At 39.2% G+C, this 24,760-nt stretch overlaps 5 protein-coding genes across 6 annotated transcripts; 4 read left to right on the top strand and 1 right to left on the bottom strand.

Moving 5' to 3' along the window:
- The first annotated feature begins 600 nt into the window (after nucleotides 1-600).
- Nucleotides 601-3,963, top strand: LOC127775834 (nuclear speckle RNA-binding protein A-like). Of its 2 annotated transcripts, none has more exons than XM_052302140.1 (6): nucleotides 601-733; nucleotides 1,938-2,038; nucleotides 2,123-2,408; nucleotides 2,497-2,558; nucleotides 3,147-3,228; nucleotides 3,622-3,963. In XM_052302140.1, the coding sequence occupies exons 1-6, from the start codon at nucleotides 685-687 to the stop codon at nucleotides 3,738-3,740; spliced, it is 699 nt and encodes a 232-aa protein (XP_052158100.1). In that variant the 5' UTR covers nucleotides 601-684; the 3' UTR covers nucleotides 3,741-3,963. The 2 variants fall into 2 exon arrangements, with proteins under 2 accessions (XP_052158100.1, XP_052158101.1); XM_052302141.1 differs by lacking the exon at nucleotides 601-733 and adding an exon at nucleotides 757-1,006.
- Nucleotides 3,964-6,697: 2,734 nt separating this feature from the next.
- Nucleotides 6,698-10,757, top strand: LOC127777780 (mitogen-activated protein kinase kinase 2-like). Its single transcript, XM_052304398.1, has 9 exons — nucleotides 6,698-6,881; nucleotides 7,025-7,109; nucleotides 7,772-7,909; nucleotides 8,107-8,331; nucleotides 8,439-8,621; nucleotides 8,727-8,932; nucleotides 9,986-10,031; nucleotides 10,134-10,227; nucleotides 10,358-10,757. The coding sequence occupies exons 1-9, from the start codon at nucleotides 6,823-6,825 to the stop codon at nucleotides 10,378-10,380; spliced, it is 1,059 nt and encodes a 352-aa protein (XP_052160358.1). The 5' UTR covers nucleotides 6,698-6,822; the 3' UTR covers nucleotides 10,381-10,757.
- Nucleotides 10,758-11,413: 656 nt separating this feature from the next.
- On the top strand, nucleotides 11,414-12,504 carry LOC127777855 (uncharacterized). Its single transcript, XM_052304474.1, has one exon. The coding sequence runs from the start codon at nucleotides 11,455-11,457 to the stop codon at nucleotides 11,863-11,865; it is 411 nt and encodes a 136-aa protein (XP_052160434.1). The 5' UTR covers nucleotides 11,414-11,454; the 3' UTR covers nucleotides 11,866-12,504.
- A 4,817-nt stretch (nucleotides 12,505-17,321) lies between these two features.
- LOC127777262 (uncharacterized) lies at nucleotides 17,322-18,019 on the top strand. Its single transcript, XM_052303833.1, has one exon. It carries the CDS (start codon nucleotides 17,393-17,395, stop codon nucleotides 17,813-17,815), a length of 423 nt encoding a protein of 140 aa, XP_052159793.1. The 5' UTR covers nucleotides 17,322-17,392; the 3' UTR covers nucleotides 17,816-18,019.
- Nucleotides 18,020-21,531: 3,512 nt separating this feature from the next.
- On the bottom strand, nucleotides 21,532-22,333 carry LOC127777712 (uncharacterized). The gene has a single exon (XM_052304325.1). It carries the CDS (start codon nucleotides 22,208-22,210, stop codon nucleotides 21,752-21,754), a length of 459 nt encoding a protein of 152 aa, XP_052160285.1. The 5' UTR covers nucleotides 22,211-22,333; the 3' UTR covers nucleotides 21,532-21,751.
- Between the last annotated feature and the right edge of the window lie 2,427 nt (nucleotides 22,334-24,760).

Below are 24,760 nucleotides of genomic sequence, written 5' to 3'. Positions count from 1 at the left end.
GCATGAAGAACTGGCGTTGACGACGAGGATCCGAGAAAACTATACACTTTATAAATGTGCTTTTTTTTTCCTTTGAGGAACATTGGTAAATGCATGACAAAAAAATTTCTATATAATTTTGTGCTAATATGCATTTTCCTTGTTTTGTTTAAAAAGTCAAATTTCTACCCGTCCTAAGGTTTTATGCAGTATAATATACTCCCTCCATCCTAAAATATAGCAACTTTTTACTATAAAACTAAAAATGCTTCTAATTTGGGACGGAGGTAGTAACTTTTAGCGGTATACTGTGCTATAGCATCCCCTTATCTTATGATCATAACATGTTCGGCATGAACCAAATGTAACTTTAAATTAACATTGACAATTACTTAAGGAGTGCACATTAGTCTCCATTAGCGTATGTATTTTTTTCTGGTTCCTATGGGGATCAAATGATGTAGGTGAAAAATGCTTAAAAATCTTATGAATTTATGGTTTCTTCTTATATAAAAAATCTAATAAAATATTCCACTGTTCTCCAGTAAACTAAAGCTGGGCCGTATCCTGTATTCATGTGGGCTTTCTTGCAACAATAAACCCAAATACTCCAGTAGGTTTCTAACTCTGCGTCGCACGCAGCAAGGGCCGAAGGCCGCATCTTCGCCGTCCCCAACTCCTTCCACCGCGACTTCGCCGCCGTCGATGGCCGACCCCTACCGCGCTTACGCCCCTCCCTCCTCTCTCGGCCGAGGTACGTGTTTGCTCGCTCACGCCCTCCCCGACCCAGGCCGACCGGGTCTCTTCTGCGTGGTTCCTGTGGGGGCGTTCTTGTGTCGATTGGACGAATCTTCGAATGAATCGGGAGCTCTTGCTGGGGTTCCTGTTGTTACTGCTTTAGATTTATAGATTCAGTTCCTGCAAGGCTCAATTTTGGGTGGCTCAGATGGTTCTTTCTTGTCAGTTTGGTGCGCAATCCGGGTAGTTCAGTGAGTTTTACTTCAGTTGGTGCACATTGCAAAGGAGGGTAATGATTCGCATCGTGTAGCTGAATTAATAATTTCCATCATGTTGTGAGCTCTAATGTCATTAGGATCCCCGACCAAATTAGCACCACTAGTTTCTGATTGCTCCTGATTCGCAGCTGCTAGGTTGTTGTCTTAATGAATGGTTGGATTGAGTATATGCTATAATCTTCTGCGAGAAATTCTGTGTGAATGTTAAGGAATCATTGCGCTGGATATAATCCATCTGGATGCAATGTCTGTGCTTATGTTGAGCTAGACAAATTACAACTTTTTGGCATCAATTATGGCTCGGGGGGTGCCATGATGGGAGGGTTGGGAACTTGTGACTTGTGAATTTGATGTTGTTTAGTTTAAGTGAACAAAAGATTCCTTTTTCCCAGTATTCTAACTGGACATCTTGCTATTTTGAATTTTAATAAAAGGGTAGGACGTATTGATGTAAGATTTCACTGAATTGGGATTTTGTTTTGAGGGATCATGTGGTGTACAATTCACCCACATAAATCTATTGTTGAATTGAACTAGTGTACAAAGAAACTACCTTTGTGGATACAAGACACTTCTTTCCATATATGAGCAGTTAAGAACTTTTGATGATTTGGGGAAGAACGGAATGCATGGTTGTTATGCATAGCCTTGAGGAACACTGGTGTCAACGGCGGACCTTCTTTTGTCGTTGGAGTGGGTTGGATAAATTGTTGATGCATTGTTAAAAGTATATAAGAATATCTGAAAACTATATAGACAGTTTGAACATGGGGAGGTTGAATATAGAAGGGATTGGTTTTCATTTATTTGAACTTGTGTCATGTTTTTCCTTTTGTTTTCCTTTTCTTGTTTGTTCTGAGATTGATAATGACACTTATCATTGCATTGGGAAGTTGAATATAGAAACCTTTTATGTTCATAGCAATTTTATTGTGTTTGCAGATCCGCAGGGTGATTTTCCTAGGCATCCTCCATCCGAGGGCTCTTATTATGCTTCAAGAATGGCTGCTCTCCATGGAACATCAGATATACTTAGACATGATGTAACGACTTTATTTTTAGTGGATTTGATCGCAATATAAAAGTAGCCACCATGTTGTCACACAACACGTTGATTTGATCTACAGGTACCATTACAGCCAAGAGCTTATGGTTTGGATGGTGCAGCAAGAGCGAGTCATCCTGCTTTGGCTGGTCTTGGTGGACTGGCTGCTGGAACTACAGCTCGGGGGCCTAGTCCACTGGAAGACCCAGCTTTAGTAAGGAGAAGTTCTTCTCTAGGAAAAACTGCTAGTATTCCAGATGTTGAGCATCCCAGACCCCTTCTGAACCTTGATGGTCCAAGAGAAGATGAATCCAATATTCTCTTTGTTGATGGTCTCCCTACTGATTGCACAAGGAGAGAAGTGGCCCGTATCCTTCCTACTTAGTGTTCTTATGCTCTGTGTTTATATCTCTTTCTTCTTAGTTTCCTTTTGTGAGCCTTAACTTCCCATGGAAGATTTGTTCCGTCCTTTTGTTGGCTTCAAGGACATCAGACTAGTGCATAAGGAGCCAAGACATGTACGTGCTTTTCCTTTTCAATGCATCAATTTTTTTTTCTTAGTTGAAAAATATGGTTGGACAGTTCTCCTTTTGAATAACTCACAAGTCTGTGCGTGTATTTGCATTCACATCTTGGAACTGAGATATGTTAGAAGTACCACATATATTATAGAATGCAATATATGCTTTTCTGTCCTTAACATATATAATTCAGGCAGAGCTGCTTTTTAGCTTAAAAAATATACTGGTATATAGTATATAATGCAATATATGTTTCTAGCCATTACATGAATTAATTTAATCACAAAAGTAGCATATTTAGTTAGACTATTTATGTATTTAAGTGGGTAAGAAATTACATTGACTTTCACATGTACTTTTATCGCCGTCTTTTTTCCACGGGCCAACGTCAGTAGAGCTGTTAACATTTGTCGCCATGTTTTCCCTAGGCATTATCTTATTTCCTGTGGTAATGAACCTACAGTTGTTTATGCTTGTTTTGCATCACAGATCCCCATTCCATTCATCATTTATCTGTTACTGCTGATTCTATTAGTGCTAGCTTGAATTTGGATCAACACTAACTTTTCATACTGCTGCTTGCAGAGTAGTGATAGGGCCTACGTTCTATGCTTTGTGGAGTTCAGTGATGCAAAATGTGCACTAACTGCTATGGAGGCTCTCCAAGGTTATTCCGGTGTCATTGATTTATCGCATTGATATTCTCTTGACAGCTTTTCATATATCCTCTGGCAGAGTCGGTTTGCTAGTATGGGATTATAATCATGTTACATTACATATAGAATTGAATGGTGTCTTGATAATTGATATGCATGGTATCCATTGGCTTTTTTTCTTTCAGTAGTATTTCACAGTTCACAGTGTCTGTTAGATTCTTGTGACACACTGATACTAACCATATCTTCCTTCAAGAGCTGTAGCTATTTAAACAATAAGGCAGACAGTTCGACATATTTCATAGCAAACCTAAGGATAGTAGGAATCAACTTTAAACCTAAGGCTGTAATATGAGCTTTTCTTTGTTGCATAAGCTGAATTTTTCAGATTATTGATTTTGCAGAATACCGCTTCGACGAGAGGAAACCCGACGCCGCTGTTCTTAATATCAAGTTTGCAAGGTTCCCTTTCCGGCCGGCCGCTGCCCCCCATGATGATCGGAGACGCCTTACCTTGCACTGATTAGTTCCTAACTTCCTATCATCCTTAGTTAGCTGTGCCCAACCTGACCTTATCATTGCAACTTGTAAATATTGTACCATCTCTGTCCCATAATACAAGGGATTAAGCTCAATCCTTTATATTCTGTGATGGAGGTAGTAACAACCTGTTGTCAGTCGAAACTGGCTAGCAGGAATCTTGAACAGCAGCAAAACAAGGAATGTACATTTGTGGGTTCGAAACACCTTCAGATTTTTTGCTGGTGCCAGTTCCAGAAACAATGGGATTTGCTTTTGTGCAGGCTAATTACTAATTTGGAATGGAAGATATTTTAAGGATGTTTTGTAGGAATTGTTCCGATTATCGTCAAAATCCTATAAAATTCCTGCGTTCCAAATGAGCGAGGATCCTTTATCGTAATGTCACTACTGTTACCGTCACTGCTACGTAGGTTTCACCCTTTAACCCCACACGTCAATGAGTGTTATTGTGATAGATAATGTGAACCCGTTCCAAAGGAGCCGTTAACGTCAGCACTGTGTCAATTGCTGTAAGAACGGCATCCTGTCCTTTTGAGCTGTTGACGTGAGACAGGTTTGACGTTCAAGTCTCCGGTCCTGCACAACAAACCACCAAAATGTGTCAGGCTCGTTCATCTGGCGGCCGATCTCGAATTCTCGATCAACATCGCCGTCGAGTCTGGGCGCTCGTCGACGACGGAGAGGTCAGCGACGACCGTGGAGCGGGGGCGGCGAGAAGCTCCTCCTCCTCCGCCGTCGCTTTCGCCGCTGGAAACTGCCGGCGAGGTCACAGGGGCGATGTGCTCCGCCGTCGCTTTCGCCCGCTGGAAGATGCTTTTGCCCATTTTGCCTGTGGCCGGTGATTGACGCTGTTTCTTACCACGGTGACGCTTTGCGAGTGAGGTCATTCCAATATTCCATCCACAGTTATGTCTTAACACTTGTCAAATAACCAAAATTTCCAGGAAACCAAACAAGTTTTTTTTTCTCTGGAAAACTCTAATTACATATAGATATTATTGCAAAAATAAGAATTTTCGTGTAAAACACTTGCCTGATCGTTTGTCCTATAGCTGATAAGCTGTAAAACGAAATATAAAATTATGGCTTATCAGCAATCAAAATATAATTTATGGACAAAAATACACGGTTAAAAGGCTAATATAAAAAAATAAATCATGATAAAAAAATCAAATCAACTTTGTTCATTTCTTCGATCACGCTATAAGCTGGATACAGTTTGCCAAATTGTTAACTGAAAAGCACTTATCCAACACATGACATGACATGACATGTTCTTGGCATCTCTTACATTATCCTTTTTTTTTCCCACTGTGACAAGTTCTTTTTTTTTTCTTTTGATTTCTAAAGCTGATTTGCCATTCTTGCAATTTGCAAACCACTAGTGCCCCGTGAACACATATATCTGACGCCGTTTTCTGCCGCCAAATTGGATGGCGCAGCCTTTGCAATTTGTCAGGATAGATAGAGAGATTTCACATCACATTCCCTCGTTGCCACGGTAGTGAGCCGTCCTGTAGCCGGTGGTTGCAAAGGCTATTTGGATTCTAGCACTGTGCTGTTCCATCATCAATTTGTGTAAGTGCACTAGCATTACTATTCTCTGCATCCCAATTTACTGCAAACGTAGTTTTCACTGTCTATTGTCAGTTTTGTCACAGTAGATATGGAATTTATGCTGGAATGCTAATTTAGACGATTGCGGAAAACGACCAACAAATCATCCTATAGCTCTTAAAAATAAAAGCATTCATTTAATTTCCACCATATTTCTCTGTATTTAGACTGAACACTACAATTTTAGATGATATATTGCACCTTAATTTACACAACACTAGGTGAAACATTGCTGCGGGAATTTAGTATGATAACAATAAAGAAAATAACGTATAAGATAGCTAGATAACATCAGATTAAGTAAATTAATGTGGTTTATGATAATTTAAATTTAAATAGTATGTAGAATGGTGATTCAAACTAAAAAGTAAGGTGGTATGACTTTATGGAAGAAGAAAAGTAGGGAGATAGTTTGGACCGTAGATTAATCATCTAAAGGCTAAAAACAATTGATGTGATATAACTTAATTAGAGGAAAAAAGGAGAAATATATTGGATCATAGATTAATCATTTAAGCACTAACTAAGCGAGGATGAACTATATAAGTATATAGGATATCATAAAACATAATAAAAATATACATTGAAACATTATGTGAATTATGTTGGATGATAATTTAACATGTTTATATTTGAAAAGCTCTTAAATTATAAAAACTATAAAGATATAGCATGTTTTGCATGATGTTTAAATGTGATGATTGTTAGTGGATAATGATGTGACATCTTGTTAATTAGTGGATGATGATGTGGCATCTTGTTAGTGGATAATGATGTTGCATCTTTGCATGTGAAGTTTAAAGAGTTAGTGGAGGATAACTTTATAGTAAGATAAAATTCCATCTGTAACAACTAACGGTCTTAACCTGCCTATGTAAATAATACCCGCCATATTTATCCGTATTTTATTTGACAAAATACTTCAGTACAATTTTAGATTATTTCACCCCCAATATTGGGTGTACAACTGTACATCGCAATAGTGATGGCCCTAGATAGTGTTGCACTATATATGTGTCTTTCAAGGCATTGACCAAAACACACACACGTGCCCAAGCTGCAATTTATCTCACCATTTCAGATTATGAGAATCTTCAATTCTCCTAGACAGCAAAGAAAAAGCATATACAATTTTACATCACCATTTTCAGATTAGGAGAATCTTCAATAGACATCAAAGAAAAAGCATATGCAAATTTTACCTCACAATTTCAGATTAGGAGAATATTCAAAAGACAGCTAATTAGAAAAAAAAAAGAGAGTTAAAAAAACCCATAATAAAAAAAGCAAAAGGAGACTAGTACTAGCAAGGCTAGCCAGCCCATGGTGTTCGACTCGTCTCCATTTCGCGTCTCCTCCTCCTCCTCCTCCGGCCATCTCACCCTCCCGGCGAGCAGCGAGCGGGAGGCCTCCGCCACCGCCGCCGCCGCCGCCGTCACCGCCCGATGGGGAAGCCGGGGAAGCTGGCGCTGCCCTCGCACGAGTCAACCATCGGCAAATTCCTGTGATCTCCCGTTCCCCCCATCTCTCTCTCTCCCGCTTTTCCGTGTCCTCTGCTGCTCGCATCACGCTTGCTGTTGTTGTTGGATGTGTGTTGCTTGTGCTGATTCCGGTGGTGTTTCGGGGGTTTGGGTTTTCGGGCTGCAGGACGCAGAGCGGGACGTTCAAGGACGGCGATCTGCTCGTCAACAAGGACGGCCTCCGCATCGTCTCGCAGAGCGAGGAAGGGGAGGTAAAGCCACCAGCGGGAATGATATAGTTTCACCTGTTTGGTATTCCGTTTGGCAATCGTAGGAGTGAACTCGCCATGGTTGGATCTTCTCTTGGGTTTTGTTGAGGAGATGAAGATGTGAATTGGATGATGGGCGGGTCGCTAGCGGCGTTCCTGGATTCACTCTGGAGTGAATTGTTGTTGAGCTCTGATTATATTCTGGATTGGAATGTCATGCGTTTGGCAATCAGGGTGCTGTTTGCCTGTTTGGTAATAGGGCAGATGCATACGCTAATTTTCTACATTAAAATGTGCCAATAATTTGCAACCATTTTTATATGGTAGTGAAGAAATCCTGAAATAGTTTAATTCACATTTTCTAATCCACAGCGAACTAGGATAGGAAACAGCATGCCTTTTTATCTTCATTGTTTCGATGAGCGTCATACTTATATAGTGGTTTCTCATGTGGAGTGTCTAGACACTAACTAGTGGTATCTGCATATGCAATAAATTACTGAAAGCATATATGCTGCATCTGGTAGCTCTGTTCCTGGTGCTCACTTATAGTGTGAGAATGTTCTTTAATACTATCATTACTTTTTGTACTCTCCATTCATTTAATATGTTCTTTTATTTTGTGTACTCACCTTCTCTCTATTGGCATGCTAAAATTGTTGCAGGCCCCTCCTATAGAACCTTTAGATCATAATCAGTTGAGTCTAGATGATCTAGACGCAATCAAAGTTATCGGTAAAGGTAGTAGTGGAATCGTGCAGTTGGTTCGCCACAAATGGACTGGCCAGTTTTTTGCTCTGAAGGTATTATATGAAAGTGCATTCTTTGCTTTTTATGATTTCTTCCACTCTCCCCTTACCAGTTTTAACTACAATCTTTTTAGTGTTCCCAATAGTTATAGCTTCATGTGAGTCCAGTGTTTTTTCATGTGGTCTTTTGCCTAACACTTGCAAAGGATCTTTAGTTCTTTACCTCCATTGATATATTATTGCGTTTACAGGTAATACAACTCAATATCCAGGAGAATATACGCAGACAGATTGCGCAGGAATTGAAAATCAGCTTGTCAACACAGTGCCAATATGTTGTTGCATGCTGTCAGTGTTTTTACGTTAATGGTGTCATTTCAATTGTTTTGGAGTATATGGACAGTGGCTCTCTCTCAGATTTCCTGAAGACAGTTAAAACCATTCCAGAGCCCTACCTTGCTGCAATCTGTAAGCAGGCCAGTGACATGTGGTAGAAGCTATCACACAATTTCTTTGCTTTGCAAATGTTACTTAAGCACCACATGGACTTTATAATAAAAATAAATAAATCTTTCCTGCGCAGGTGCTAAAAGGACTGATGTACTTACATCATGAGAAGCACATCATACACCGAGATCTGAAGCCGTCAAATATATTAATAAATCATATGGGTGAAGTAAAAATATCCGACTTTGGTGTTAGTGCCATCATTGCTAGTTCCTCGGCACAACGAGATACATTTACTGGGACATATAACTACATGGCGGTGCGTAAAAGTTTCTGTGTCATGAAATGTATCTCTGATTATTGCATGAAATGCTATCTATTTTGTTTGTCTTGTTGAACCAAAGGGAAATTCTGTTCTTGACAGCCAGAAAGAATCAGTGGGCAAAAACATGGTTATATGAGTGATATCTGGAGCTTGGGCCTCGTTATGCTAGAATTGGCCACTGGTGAATTTCCATATCCTCCTCGTGAAAGCTTTTATGAACTCCTTGAAGCTGTTGTCGACCACCCACCACCTTCTGCTCCATCAGACCAGTTTTCAGAGGAATTCTGTTCATTCGTCTCTGCATGGTAATTGTACTTCTTTGATGATTTCTCTTATCCACTTACATTTGCAGTACTAGCGATTTGTTTTAATTTTTAGTTTACAATCACGTGCTTCTAATATCCCAAGTTGGTGCCTGTTTTATACATTTTACATGCAAAATTTAAGTGAAAAGGTGACTACCTTCAGAGTGTGTTTGGTACCCTGTATGTCATTCAGCCTGGCTTGCATCAGCAGAGCTTGCCCAACCAGTCCTGTGTAGATGCTGAAAATTGACAAGTTTAGTTACATGCTTTTGCTTAGCTAGGCCATGTAGGGAGTTTGTTTGGTTTACAGCATGTATACGTGCAAAGCCCAAAATATATCTTTGGAGCCAGTGCATGCCAGCAATTTCGTGCTCTCACCAGCAGGCCAGCAGGAAACGGATTCTGAATACGGAATACGTTTCTATGGGGCCATGCCCATACCTCACTTTGGAATTCGCAGGGATTGGCCCATCCAATCACACAGAAAACCAAACATTGGAACTGTTCCAGGGAACAAATGCCCCCTTACTGCCTTGGTATGCAGATTGTAGGGACCCAATTGATGCATGGCGGGATTACACCCAACTAAATCATTTATTGTGTCGCTGTTCCATACTCCCTCCATACTTATAAAGGAAGTCGTTTAGGACAATATTTAAGTCAAACCTTGAGAATATAAATCGTGAATAACTCTCAAGTTGTTGAGTTTGAAAATATAAAAATTATATGTATAGATTTGTCTTGAAAAATACTTTCATAAAAGTATGCATATATCACTTTTTAATAAATATTTTTATAGAAATAAGAAGTCAAAGTTGTGTTTTGGAGACCGTGTCGCTTTCCTAAACAACTTTCTTTACGAGTATGGAGGGAGTACTTCTTTTCTTGAGATATTTTTGTTACTCTTACATGTGAACCAAATAGGTCTAATGTCTTTCAACTCTTCATATTCATATGGACTTTCAATGATAAGAAGGCTGCTAGGTTTTATAAAGGGAAATAAATAAATAAACAGGGCTAATACAGTTCCTCTGTCTGTTCTGTGGGTTGCAGTATCCAAAAGAATGCTTCGGATAGGTCATCTGCACAAATCTTATTAGTAAGTGAAAATTCTTATCCACGCTGTTCTTTTTAAGGCATCTTTTGCACAAGTCTAGCTCACTGATCTTGTTGCGTCCTCCCTCTGCTCTTTGATACCCAGAATCATCCATTCCTGAGCATGTATGACGACCTGAATATAGATCTTGCTTCGTACTTCACAACCGATGGATCTCCGCTTGCCACCTTCAATACAAGTAATGATGAGCAACTTGTCTTTTTTCTTTGTTTTTGCCATCCATTTTGTCATAGACACATGTTAGTGCCATTCTTTATGATTCCAGTGGATGAACCATCAAGGGAACCTTACATTGTTTTTTTTCGTAGGCAACCGATATGATGACAGATAGTCTGATGCAACACTGCGTCATCATCTAGCTCGAAGGATGATCCTTTGGCTGTCCATCTGTAGAATCTACCATCTACCTAACTGGCCCCAAATGTTTCGAGTATTTTTTGGGAGAAAACTTTGCCCTGTGTACTGAGCTGGGATTGATGTCTTTGGTATGTAAATTTCGCGTAATTTCATATGTAGAACAATTCTAGGATCATTGGGCATTGAAGTTTTGTTTGGCCGTGCACCAGGATGATCTGTTCTTGTTCGCTTTACCTTTGTTTCTCACTTCTGTAACTAAAACCTATATTTACCATTTACCGGATTGTTCATGGCCTCTTCTGGGCAAGTCGGTGTCGACTGAAAGTCTAAAACAATTGCCTCTTCCTACGATGACTCGTGTGTTTCATGCAAGTTTCGTGATCTTTTGACAAGGTGTGTGAGCACTGAGCAGCCGGTGCGAAGCAAACGGCACGAAGTTGGCCTTGTCGGCTGAGGCACGTTTCCCAACCGTGTTTTTATCGTGTCAGGTCGCCATTCTGGATTGCGAGCTCGTCCGTTCAAACATGAATTACATACTCTATCCGTCTTAAGATACCAAATTAGGATTAGGATTAGATGAGACATAACCTATAACAAATCTGTATATGTTTTTTATAATTTTTTTTGAGGGAGTCATTGCCTATTCGCCCGTGGCATTTTTAAATACAGTAGTTAACTATCTCCACAAGCTTATGTAGGCCAGTAACGTGGGCTGTATGGTCGGCAGTTATGGGCCGTAATTTAGTTATAGCCCAAAGTATTGATCGTTTTTGTTTATCATTTTGCTGGATTCTGTTCATACTTTTGCTTTATATAAGAAACCGCAAATAAATAAATAATGAAATGTTAAATTAGCCGTCCGGTTTCTCCAACAAGCCAAGGAATTTATAGTCAAACTCGAGGCACCGTTCTTGTGAATTGCTTGATATTGCTTCCACACGAAGGGAGATTACTGATTACTATAAATAAAACGCATGCAGAGCCAGTGCCATGATACAAAGCTAAATACGCGTGAAGTCACGTTTCGCACATACAATATCCGATCGAGATGATGATCGCCGGTGATGTCCGTGGCTGGCTGCTGCCGCAGATCGTCATGGCCGTCGCCTCCGCCGCCGCGCTGGCGCTGGCGCTGTGGCGGCAGCAGCCGGGAGGCAGAGGCGGCAGCGGCGGGCCGGCGGCCGCGGCGCCGTACGCGCTCCTCCTCCTGCTGCTCTGGTGCCTCCGCGCGTTCGAGCGGGCGGCCGGCGCCGGCGACGCGGCCGCGCAGGGGAGGCTCAGGCTCGCCGTGTGGCTGCTCAGCAGCGCGCTCACCGTCACGTTCGCCGCCAGGGTCGCGCCGCTGATGCACGGCGCGGCGGCGGTCCTCGTCTGGGCCATGTCGGCGGCGACCATTTGCGGTGGTTTCTACATGCTCGATTTGTTTCCTCTCCATCGTCGACTAGATAGAATCAATTGAAGATTTAACGTCATTTTATACTTTTTTTAATCAGAATATCTGTGAAAATTTGATGAATAATTTGCTTTAAAAATAATATTATCGGTTTCTGCGAAGCTGTATTTAAAAATACAAGCGGAACACAAATTTTGACAATTTGACCATTTACAAAACCTTATTTCAAAAATGAACCATGACCTCAGCGCCATCGGAATTGGCGCTGAGATCCAACATCTCAGCGCCACTAATTTTGACGCTAACCTCCGTCCGAGATGTCATGCATTAGCCACATCATCAGGGGTCAGCGCCACTAATTTTGGCCACTTACAAAAACTTATTATAAGAATAAACCGTGTCAAAAATTTATTTCAAAAATAAACCACAACTTCAGCATCATCGGAATTGGCGCCAACTAATTTTTGCGCTAACCTTCCTCCGAGGTGTCATGCATTAGCCACATCATCAGGGGTCAACGCCACTCTCGTTGGCGCTGACCTCTGTAGTGGTTTTAACATCCTTTTATCCAATTGAGAAGGTATAAAGTATAATAGCTCAGTGGTTGAGGTGGTACAATCATTGGCGCTGACCTCTGTATTGGTTAAATTTTTAACATCCCTTTATCCAATTGAGAAGTTATAATAGCTCAGTGGTTGAGGTGGTACTCTCATTGCTTTATCCAATTGAGAAGGTATAAACTTTATCCAATTGAGAAGGTATAATAGCTCAGTGGTTGAGGTGGTACTCTTATTGGCGTTGACCTCTGTACCTTTATCATCCAATTGAGAAGGTATAATAGCTCAGTGGTTGAGGTGGTACTCTCATTGCTTTATCCAATTGAGAAGGTATAAACTTTATCCAATTGAGAAGGTATAATAGCTCAGTGGTTGAGGTGGTACTCTTATTGGCGTTGACCTCTGTACCTTTATCATCCAATTGAGAAGGTATAATAGCTCAGTGGTTGAGGTGGTACTCTCATTGCTTTATCCAATTGAGAAGGTATAAGCTTTATCCAATTGAAAAGGTATAATAGCTCAGTGGTTGAGGTGGTACTCTTATTGGCGTTGACCTCTATACCTTTATCCAATTGAGAAGGTATAATGGCTCAGTGGTTGAAAGCAAAGGTAACCTCTGTATTGGTTAAAGTTTTAACATCCCTAGAATTCAAACTTTCAACTTTTCCATCATATCAAAACTCTTTCCTACACACACAAACTCAACAATTGTAACATCCCTAGAATTCAAACTTTCAACTTTTCCATCATATCAAAACTCTTTCCTACACACACAAACTCAACAATTGAGAAGGTATAATGGCTCAGTGGTTGAAAGCAAAGGTCTAAGGCCCTGACCTCTGTATTGGTTAAAGTTTTAACATCCCTAGAATTCAAACTTTCAACTTTTCCATCATATCAAAACTCTTTCCTACACACACAAACTTTCAACTTTTCCGTCATATCGTTCCAATTTCAATCAAACTTCTAATTTTTGTGTGAACTAAACACACCCTAAGGTTCAAACCCACTCATGTAACTTTTTTCTTATATTTTTCCCTACCAACGGTTATATGCCCAAAATATTTGCATACCCAAGGCTTCGAACCCAAGACCTAGTGCTAAAAACCAAAGGAGCTAACCACTGCACTAATAGTACGTTTGAAGTAGGAATCACCATTACAATCTTTTAGTCTTTGCAAAGGTTGGCGCCAATGTGGCTAATACATGACACCTCGGACGGAGGTTAGTACCAAAATTAGTGGCGCTGAGATGTTGGATCTAAGTGCCAATTGCTATGGTGCTGATGTCGCGGTTCATTTTACGGTTTATTTTTATAATAATTTTTTTTTAAAAAAAGGTCAAACTATCAAAATTTCGGAGCGGATAGATGCACGAATCCACCTATAAAAATAGGTACGCTGGCTGTATCACGAGGACCTTGTGATTAGGCTGACACGTTCTTCGGTTTTTCCTGATCTGAGGGGTGACACGTTCGATCAGACCTATGCTTGCCAGCCGGGTTCGATCAGACCCATGCCGCTCGGGTTCGATGCTTTTGCTACACCAAGGAAAAAAAGGTTATACGAAAGCCTGGATGAACAAAATAATATAACGTCCAATATTTTTGTTTAGGCTGAGAAATATTCTACTCATCGGTATATGAGTAGACAAATACAGAAGTTGTAAGGAAAATATGAATGGGTGAAAGTTTTATTTCTTCTCGATTTAAGTACAGACGGTAGAAAGTAAGACGAAGAGTTAGAGTCTTATTTATAGACGGAGGAGGTTGACGGCTTCTGTAGTAAGCTGGCTTACGCCAGAAGCTTACTTCTCCCGCAATCTGGCTTTCTCGACAAGCTAAGCTTGTTTATGGCGCCACAAGTTTTCTTTCGCTATGAGATACCTTCTGATATAAGTTTTTTCTCCGACGTAAGATTTCTTTTGTTGTAAACATTTCACTCTATTATAATTCATACACATAGATATATGTTTTATAACAGTTACCATTTGAAACCATCTCATTAAATTATTCTAAAACTAAACCTTCTTTCCTGATCTTTTTAGCCACGAAAGTGGTGCCGACGTGGCAAAATCATGCTGCCATGCCAGCACACGTGGTGTGGTACGGCGCCACGCTCGCGGGGTTAGGCAGCCTGATCCGCATTGATTCTGATACATCAGCTATATACCACAATAGACATGTTTGTACACACTACACTATCGGGAGTGAGCCGAGCAATCATGTATTGAGTTACTTACATCCGACCTAAAATAAGTACAGCCATAGATATCCGTGCTTATCGTTTTGACCATTCATCTTATTTGAAAAATTTATAAAAAATATTAAAAAAATAGTCACACATAAAGTACTATTCATGTTTTATCATCTAATAATAATAAAAGTAGTAATCATAAAAAAAATTTCAAATAAAACGAGCGGTCAAACGTTGGGCATGAACAGTGCTAAATCTGTACTTATTTTGGGACGGAGGGAGTATAAGACTTTATAGCATTGTCCATATTCATATAGGTGTTAATAAATCTACACATATATACCTTAGATTCATTAACATCTATATAAATATGGGCAATGCTAGAAAGTCTTATAACCTGAAACGGAGGTAGTAATAATTACTAGGTGGTGTTTGAATCTCCTAAAGATAAGATGAAGATAAAATTAAATGTTTCACGTAAAACGATGTGGTAATAATGTGTGATTAATTGAGTTTTAATTATTATAAACTTAAAAAATAGATTAATATAATATTTCAGAACAACTTTCATATAGAAATTTTTCGCACGAAACGCATCGTTTAGCAGTTTGAAAAATGTGCCACAAAAATCTTATCTTCATTCAACTTTTATCGAAGAAAAGAACGGGACCTTAAGACGGTTAGATTTAAGTTGTTCTGTACAGATGGATGACGACTAAAAAAAAATTGAAACGAACTAGATAACCTATTCTCACCAAGGTTCCATGTTATAAATCCTTTCTATTTTGTACTTTTTAGTTTGAATTATTTTGTCTTACTGTTTTGTTTCTACCGGGTCCCGTACTCTTTTCTTCAACATCAAGTTTAGCCCGTTACCATAGTCTTCTCTTTATAGTACTCTTATTTTCATAGTCAACTTTGATGTTCTCCGCCTCCATAAACAATAACAATATTGGCTGTGTTTAGATTGGCCCAAAGTTTAAAATTTGGTTGAAATTAGAGACGATGTGACTGAAAAGTTGTGTGTGTATGAAATGTTTGATGCGATGGAAAGTTGGAAGTTTGGAAAAAAAAAACTTTGGAACTAAACACACCCATTGGCTAAAAGGGTGTAGAAAAGGCTAAAAATGTCCCAAAGTAAGGGTGTGTTTAGTTCACACCAAAATTATAAGTTTGGTTGAAATTGGAACGATGTGATGGAAAAGCTGAAAGTTTATGTGTATAGGAAAGTTTTGATGTGATGGAAAAGTTGAAAGTTTAAAAAAAAAAGTTTAGAATTAAACAAGGCCTAAAAAGCACGGGCTAAATAATAGTTACAAAAGAAGCCTTAAACTGAAATTCACTAAAAATAACGGATTTGCTGAAAAAGTATCGCCACATTATGTGGCTGAGTACAGTCGGATTTTAACGGCTGGGATGCGCTATGCTGGGCATCGTGTGCACGATACACATCCGTTTCTCCACCTGTTTATCCCTTTGCAATTTTCTTACTTTATTTGTTGATCCGGAACTGCTATGGGTTTGTAGCAGTCAACTTTGTTGTTGTAATTATATATTTATACAAATTTACATATTAGTTACACCCACTTACATATCACTTACATATATAATTTTGGGATTTACATATGTAATTTTAGCACTTACATTGTAAATACACTAAAATTACATATGTAATTTAGAGACTTACAATGTAAATACATACCGACTATTTTTTAGTGAAAAATATGGCGCCATAAATATAGCTAGTCCCAAAAATAATTTACAACGTAGCCTAGATAATTTTTGTTTTAAAAGAAATACGTGTGAGCCTGAAAGAGGGTGCATCCTTTTTTTTAGAAAATAATTTATTTAGGCATCATTTGATCGGATTGAAGGATTTGTGGAGAAAAACGTAGAATTTGAAATTCAATAGGAATTGTCGCTATTCCACCTTAGAAGCTAACAAATGTGTATAAGAAAAAGAAACAAAGAACTATACTTTGTTTTTTCAATCCTTTGAAAAGCCCAAGTCAAATCAGGCTAGCTCTAAATGATCAATTCCTTTCAAACAACACTTTCGTTTTTCAATTATCTATTTTATTAAGCACAGATTCCCATTATATTACTATATTTTCGTATCTTTATGTGCTTGTCTATGTTCCAACCTTATTCTAAAGAAGCCTTCGTACGAAAACAATGGAGACTATAAAAGATGTTCACGTGGAACAATCAAATAAGGTTTGAAAAGAAGGGATGAATTTGTATGGGACAAATTTCTTGGAGATGGCCGAATTTTCGTTGCATGTATCAATTTTCTGTCGTTACAATTTTTCTATAAACTTAAATACTCGTACTAGTCAAATAAAATTATCGATATTATGTTCGGTTTTCCTTCATACACTTATCCCATATACACTTTTCAATTCTAGGGTTTTAACACTATTATCCGATATCCCTACTACCAAAGTTTCACCCGTTCATACACTTATCCCATATAAAAATATTTAATCCCTCGTATCCTTGCAATTAAAAGAACTGATACGTAAAAAAACAAATGACAAAATACCTCTAGAAAAAGACCGATTTAACAAGATCCCTTGTAACCCACGAGCATAAGGCAGTGTTTGTCAACTACTTTTCTAACTTTTACTATGTTTTTCGCACGTGCACTTTACAAACTATTAAACTGTGTATTTTTTTAAAATAATTTTATAAAAAATTGTTTTAAAAATCATATTAATCTATTTTTTAATTTATTTTAGCTGGTGCTTGTCTAATCGATCGCTCCGTTTTGAGTGCTGCGAACGCAGAGACTAGACTTTTGACCACCGCGTGAGTCCAACCCTTCACGGCGAGGGAACCATGACGAAAACTAGCGATCCCCTCCTGAATCCCCCGGCGCCGGCGAGCAATCGCGGCAACGGCGGCGTGCGCCGCGTCCCGTGGGCGTCCCTGATCGGCTTCGTCGCCCTCGCCATCAACTTCGCGCTCTGCATCTACCGCGCGGAAGGGGATCGCGGCGCGATCGCGTTTGTCACCTTCGCCTATCTCAACCTGCTGCTCCTCTTCTGGTGCATCCGCCAGTTCGATCAGGCGCCGCACGGATCGGCGGCGAGGGGCCGGATCAGGGCCGCCGTCTGGATCCTCGCCACATCGCTCACCGCCGTCTTTACATGGAAGGTGGCGGCGCTGATGCCGCTCCCCGTCGCCGCCGTGGCGTGGGTCATGGCCGCGGCCACCGTGGTCGGTGGATTCTACGGCTTCTTCATCCATGAGGACAAGTGATCGATCGATCCATGATCGGATGATCAAATCGCAAAATCGGAAAAGATTACTGCTCCATTGGGTCTACTGCTTTTATGGCTTCAGGTTGTATATCGGTCAGGTTAATTATGTGGTGGTTGATATCGACTCGATCGCCGGATGCACTGTGAGAGTGTTGCATATCATAAATAAATGAAGTCTGGTGCTATATGCATTACAACATGATTTGTTTGGTCTTACTTGTATATATATGTGTTGATTTCACCTGGACATTTCAAGGTCTATCTCACATTTTCTCCTCGATTGCATTACAGGGGGAAAAAGTGCAGGACAAGAACATACGTCTAATGTTTATATGGTTTCAGGTTGAGCCGGCCTCGATCGTTTCTCTGATGCTTGCTGATCATAAGTAAATAAATTGAATCTATACATCAATGGTACTGGTGCCATGTGCATTACAACATCATGCTATTTCTCTTAATTTATATGTATTACTTGTATATATTGCTCATTGCAACAAGAAATTTCAGTCTCTCGATATCATTTTCACCTAGATTTCAGAGGGGAAAGTGGAGGGTCTGATGAGCTAGCAGCAGAGTGGCAGGGGCAGTGAACATAGTTCATGTCCTGAAGACACCAACGAACAGAGATTCTTGAGCATTTCCTCACTTATAGCATTACATTTTCAACCCAAGGATTTGGACGGTTTTGACATTCAGGTACATATGTGCTGCCATTGTGTCGATATCATCTTTTTTACTGACCTTGGATACGACGGTGTGGTGGTTCAACAACTTTGGTAGGGTTTTGAGCAGCAGAAGTCAGTAGATGTCATGATAGTTAGCTAGGGAGATTATAGAAAAAAAAATTTAAACCTTTTCCCGGTGATAGTCGGTTCAACGGTGTGCAGCCATCTAAGACAAGAAAGAGCATCCAAAGGATTTCTATCGTACATCACTCTTTTTTTTTAAAAAAAAAGGTAGAAAAGGCTGAAGTTCTGATCCATTTCTGATCCATTTATCATAAATTTCTTACTACACTTGTCATTTCTGGTCCGGATTAAATCCGGGTGTAACCGAACAAGGCGTCGTAACCGAACAAGGCGTCAAGGGGTAGGAACAAAGCTGTATGCTGCTTTCTGTGGCCGTTGCGGCAGCAGCTGCATGTGTTGCAGCTTCCAATGACTTGCATATGGGCTGGCTTTCATGTCAGGTTTCCAACTGGGCAAAGTAGAATTAGTCATATGATCCGGCCGGCGATATGATCAGCACTAGCTAAGCTGCCTGTTTCCAGCGAAGCTAACGATAGTATCGATCGATGATCCCAGAGTCGTGCAGAACAAAGCTGGATGCACAAAGTAGATGATTATTCCAAAGGGCTGGCTCACATCGAGCTTTTAGTTAGCTGTGTCCAATCAAATGATCCTGCGGCTTCTTGCTCCTAGCTGTGAAAGACGTACTCCATGTTAAGTTGCAGAATCTTCAGTGGAAATGCACGTCGTGAGAGCTAATTTTTAATAATTTTTTGTTTCAACATTTTCACAAACAAAACTAAGGCCCTTTTTAATTTTTTTCTGACAGAAATAGAATTGTGTTATGTGGAAATACGAACTCTACGTTTTTGGCGTACGATTCACACAATAAGATATATATTTTACAGTCCATGAAAAAGTATCTATAGACTATACTAGATACTAAAATTTGAGAGATCTATATGACACTACTAAATTTTACACTATAAAATATAATACTAATACATGTCAGTACCTTATTAAAGATGGTATAAATTATCTGCTTATAATACCTACAACAACAACAAGCGTTGTCATGGAAGGACAACACGAGTAGTCTCTACAACGTTCATGTGCAAAGGTGGCATGTACTAGCCCATTACAAGGAGCAGCCAATTTCAACGTGGCCATAGCCATTCGTAAAATATATAAGTAACTATTAGCGTGATTAAGCTCGTCCGAACAAACATTGTTAATCAGGTATCATCCAATTATTTATCACATATTAATCCTGCGAACGGTGTCATGTTTTCCTCCCTGTACGTGTGCTTAAATATGGGCCGCTAATTATCGATCGCATGCATGGATACGTCGCCATTTGCATCTGTTGCGAAATAAGTAGAGTAATGCGGAGTGGGACATGCTCAACCGGTCAGGTGGTTTTTCTTGGGTACAGACTGAAGAGATAGCGACAGACTGTAGTAGTACTCCCCCGTCCCATTATTTTAAGTGCAGCTATGTTTTCATACTGATCGTCCGTCTTATTTATAATTTTTTTTAAAAAAATTAAAAATATAAGTCATGCATAAAGTACTATTCATATTTTACCATCTCATAATAACAACAACACTAATTACAAAACAAATTAAATAAGACAGACGCTTAAAATTGGGCACGGAAACTTATGGTTGCAGTTAAAATGAGACAGAGGGAGTACTTCCAAGCAAGCAGTAACAGGAGTAATCTCCCATAAAAAATAAATCTAGCAAGAGATATGATACTGCAAATTTAAATACTACACTCACTTTGTCCCATAAAAATTAAACATAACACATGATATGATACGTCCCAGTACTATAAATTTGAATAGAAGACAATCTAGATTCGTAGTACGTCACATACCATACTAGATTTTTTTTTAATGAAGAGAGTAATACTATTATGTTCCTGTCATCCTGCTTAAAATGTATGTGCCGTTGCTTATAAATTACATCCTCTGTTTAAAAAAAAACAACTTCAAAAAACACAAACTAAATATGCTTATTATCTCAAGAAGTTTGGTTTTTTTTGACAGAGAAAATGTCTGTACGGATTGACTTGTATGTAAATCACGCCCTCTTTCTAAACAAATTGAGAGCATGAATCTAGAAAGATGGAATTATAAAGGTTTGGTTTAGGACGGAGGGTTTTTTTCTAAAAAAAAAGATAGAGGGAGTAAACTAGATAACTTAATTATTAATCACTGCTTACTCAGTGACGGACTAGGTAGGTCGATCTCAAATGTTATTTACTTTCTACGGTCTTTTTAATTCCTTATAATTCAGAACATGGGCATAGTTCTATGGTCCCGTTCTTACTAGCTCATTGATTTCCCCGCACAATTTTATACGTGCTAGTTCAATTAGATTTGTTATACAACTCTTAGCTTATACTACACGCCGTTAACTATTTTAATCATTCGTCTTATTAAAAAAAATCATTTATTTTTTTAAGTGTTATCATTAAAGAAACTATAACCTCAACATATTCTTTTCACATATTTATTTATATTAAACTTTTAATACTACACCAGGATTCTGGCCTCACAGTTTTTTATTTTTTTCATATTCACTTACATATGGGCCCTACTTTTAATTTGTAATTAGGCTGGCGCATCAACACAAGTGGACCAAATCAATGTGCCACATCAGCGAAAACCACTCTTAAAACTGTTAATGGAGCCAAATTGCATCGATTTTAATATCACGATTAGGAGATACAAATCATATATACCTATATTATTTGGGGGAGTAAATGTGGACTTAATCCTTCCAGCATTGATCTGCTAACAGCCCCACATGATTGGGAGACCGGTATGGGAGACGAAACCGCGTGATCTGGTCTGAGGGTTCGACCGTTCGAGTCGGTTCGAGGCCCAGGAGCATTGGTACTAGTACTACGTATAAGCAACGTCAGTGAATGCGTCAGTACCTCAAGGTGGATAAGCTATAAGAAGTAGTCGAAGACGAAATTAAGTACTACTACTACAATTAATACATTTTGTGTAACATTTGTACATGTACAATGGTTTATGTATATATAAAGTAAAGCTAGATATGTATATATACATGTATAGAAAGAACCAAACATTTGCAATATCCAATAGCTAGCAGCCAGTACGTAACGATATTTACACAGGAGTTAACTGTTCCATTGCTTCAGCATGTCGATCGGTCGATCGATCATTTTCAGTCTACGCCGGGATGATGAAGGAACAAGGCGTAGAATCCCCCAAGAACAGTTGAGGCGGCCATCACCCAAATAATCGCATCCACCGGCCACGGCATGAGCGCGGAAACCCTCCACGAGAACACCGCGGCGAGCAGCGCCGTGACGACCCATACGCCGGCCTTGGCGCCGCCCCTCGCCGGCGAATTCCGCGGCGCCGCCTCGAAGCGGCGGAGGAACACGAAGAGCAGCACAAGGCTGAGGTACGACACGACGATGAACGACGTCTCGGTGATTTCTCCGTGTGACCTGTGGATCGCAGCGATCGAGCTTGCTGTGAGGAGGATAAACCCGATGCAGGTCGTAGCAGCTTCTGATGCCATGAAACGGATCGGAGTAAAGAGTGACGTCGTCTGGACGTCCGATATATTATATAGCCGGCGACAAATACTGGAAATGGGATCATGGTTTGTTAGCATGCATTTATAGGCCGCGCTTGCCTGCGCGTCGGGTTGAAGCTAGGTCGGTGCATGTATGGCCGAGTTTAGTTTCAAACTTCCAACTTTTTCATCACATCAAAACTTTTCTACACATATAAACTTTCTACTTTTTTATCACATCGTTCCAATTTCAATCAAACTTCCAATTTTAACGTGAACTAAACACACCTTGGTTCTCAAGCTTACTGTTGTCATCAGTATGATATGATTAACGAGTGGATGTATATCGATACGCATGACGAGGTAATGATCCTTTTTGAACGGAACGAGGTAATTAATGATCGTTGGTTCTCAAGCTTATTGTTGTCATCTGTATATTCTGTAGCAGTATACCATGTAAAAGATTTAGTCTTGTGATAATTTCTCATACTATCATTATAACAAACTGAAATATATATATGTTGCTAATATTCCTATAAACTTATAACTTTATTACTATAGTTACAGTTTTCTAAAGTTTACTCTTTAAAAAATACAGTATATATGTCGGTTTCCCGGTGCACTACGGCCCCATTAGTAATTTACTCGTCGGTTCGTACGGCCCTATTAGCATGTATGTCCGCCGTTCGTTTGGCCCACTAACATATTAAACATGTGGATAGGATCTTCAGTGAGGGCCAGCACAACACGGACCATTAATCAATGGCGGTTCCGGGTAACACGCTGAGTCAACGCGGGATCAGCGACCGACGATTTGGTCACGCGCTCCAAGCTACGTAAGCATATGATTACAGTTATGCTTTACTTCTAACGTAGGCTGTGCTTAGCTTGGGGGTCTGATCGGTCCCGCCCCCCATAGACACTCCTCCCAGTTCTCCCCTTTCTCCTCCCCTTCTTCTCCTACTATTACAGTACACCACAAAAAAAATTTTAAAAAACAAAAAGTTAGAAAAAAATATGTATAAAAAATTTGAATTCAAATTCAAATTTGAATCGGGTATGTAAACTTTTGACTTATAAACTTTGGATCTATAAACTTTAGATGTATAGAAATACTATATATAGAAAATATTTGAATTATTTGAATTCAAATTCAAATTTGAATCAGATATAATTCAAATTCAAATTTGAATCGGGTATATAAACTTTAGGTGTATAAACTTTAGATGTATAGAAATACTATATATGAAAAATATTTGAATTCAAATTCAAATTTGAATAAGATATAATTCAAATTCAAATTTGAATCGGATATATAAACTTTAGGTGTATAGAAATACTATATATGAAAAATATTTGAATTCAAATTCAAATTTGAATCAGATATTTGAATTCAAATTCAAATTTGAATTAGATATAATTCAAATTCAAATTTGAATCGGATATATAAACTTTAGGTCTATAAACTTTAGGTGTATAAACTTTAGATGTATAAAAATACTATATATTAAAAATATTTGAATTCAAATTCAAATTTGAATCGGATATATAAACTTTTGGTCTCTAAACTTTAGATGTGTAAATTTGAGGTGTACAAACTTTAGGTGCATAAATTTACTAAAATAGGAAAGTAATACGTTGCCAAAAAAAGGAAACAGGTGGAGGGAGGGAGGGGGAGGAGGGTTCCTGTGCTTAGTTCCCTTCAAACTTCTAACGTTTTCGTCATATCAAATGTTTGGATATATTTATGGAGCATTAAATATAGATAAAAAAAATCAATTGCACAGTTTGTATGTAAATTGCGAGATGAATCTTTTGTGCCTAATTACGCCAAGATTTGACAATGTGGTATTACACCATGATTTGACAATGTGGTGCTACAGTAAATATTTGCTAATGACGGATTAATTAGGCTTAATAGATTTGTCTCGCAGTTTAGAAGCGAAATCTGTAATTTGTTGTGTTATTAGTTTACGTTTAATACTTTAAATGTATGTGTGTATACGTTAATTTTTTTTCGAAAACAACTAAACACGGCCATAATCAAAAGAAAATTATATTTATTTTATTTTTGACAATAAACATTACTAATATCACTAGTACAGTAGGAATCCTCTTCTCATACATTTCTCACCAAGTACAGTACACGCCACACGTCACTGCTAATTTATTTGTCACCGCAAGCTTCATGCATTTCAGCAATTTTGAAGCCGCGGCGATGCTGCATGCAGTAATTTTGGGGCGCACAGAAATAAATCACTGGCACGAACAAATTAAATGGTCATCCCGCGCGCCGTGTGCTTGCCCGGCGCGATCGATGGAGAGGCGCCGTATCAAATTAGCAAATTAATTAGCAGGAGTACCGAATTAATTTCAACATGGCAAAGGTTAACTAGCTGTACTGTTTACATAATTAATCATCAAGAAACTACTCCTAGCAAGCATTGCTTTTACATGAAGCACGCAGGGGGAGATAATGCCAAACATGAGTAGCGGCCGCGTTGAGCAGTTGAGCACACCTATGCAACTATTTGGATATATATACATTGGGACGTGTTGACTGAGCAGTGAGCACAAAGAGTCACGGCAACGCTTGACCTGTTGAGTACGGATGGTCTCCCTGGCTAGATGATCATCAGGGTGTTTTCC

The sequence above is a fragment of the Oryza glaberrima genome, chromosome 6, assembly GCF_000147395.1.
Source record: "Oryza glaberrima chromosome 6, OglaRS2, whole genome shotgun sequence".
Taxonomy (NCBI): Eukaryota; Viridiplantae; Streptophyta; class Magnoliopsida; order Poales; family Poaceae; genus Oryza; species Oryza glaberrima.
The sequence above is the reverse complement of the archived record's forward strand: the minus strand, read 5'-3'. Positions and strand labels throughout refer to the sequence as shown.

What these genes read in the sequence shown, in the direction of transcription:
- LOC127775834 (XM_052302140.1), top strand. Translation starts at nt 685, where the DNA reads ATGGCCGACCCCTACCGCGCTTACGCCCCTCCCTCCTCTCTCGGCCGA. An exon ending in CAGATATACTTAGACATGAT is followed by an intron (nt 2,039 to 2,122) that starts GTAACGACTTTA and finishes TTTGATCTACAG; the next exon opens with GTACCATTACAGCCAAGAGC. An exon ending in TGCTATGGAGGCTCTCCAAG is followed by an intron (nt 3,229 to 3,621) that starts GTTATTCCGGTG and finishes TTGATTTTGCAG; the next exon opens with AATACCGCTTCGACGAGAGG.
- LOC127777780 (XM_052304398.1), top strand. Translation starts at nt 6,823, where the DNA reads ATGGGGAAGCCGGGGAAGCTGGCGCTGCCCTCGCACGAGTCAACCATC. An exon ending in GCCAGTTTTTTGCTCTGAAG is followed by an intron (nt 7,910 to 8,106) that starts GTATTATATGAA and finishes TTGCGTTTACAG; the next exon opens with GTAATACAACTCAATATCCA. An exon ending in GGACATATAACTACATGGCG is followed by an intron (nt 8,622 to 8,726) that starts GTGCGTAAAAGT and finishes TGTTCTTGACAG; the next exon opens with CCAGAAAGAATCAGTGGGCA.
- LOC127777855 (XM_052304474.1), top strand. Translation starts at nt 11,455, where the DNA reads ATGATGATCGCCGGTGATGTCCGTGGCTGGCTGCTGCCGCAGATCGTC.
- LOC127777262 (XM_052303833.1), top strand. Translation starts at nt 17,393, where the DNA reads ATGACGAAAACTAGCGATCCCCTCCTGAATCCCCCGGCGCCGGCGAGC.
- LOC127777712 (XM_052304325.1), bottom strand. Translation starts at nt 22,210, where the DNA reads ATGCTAACAAACCATGATCCCATTTCCAGTATTTGTCGCCGGCTATAT.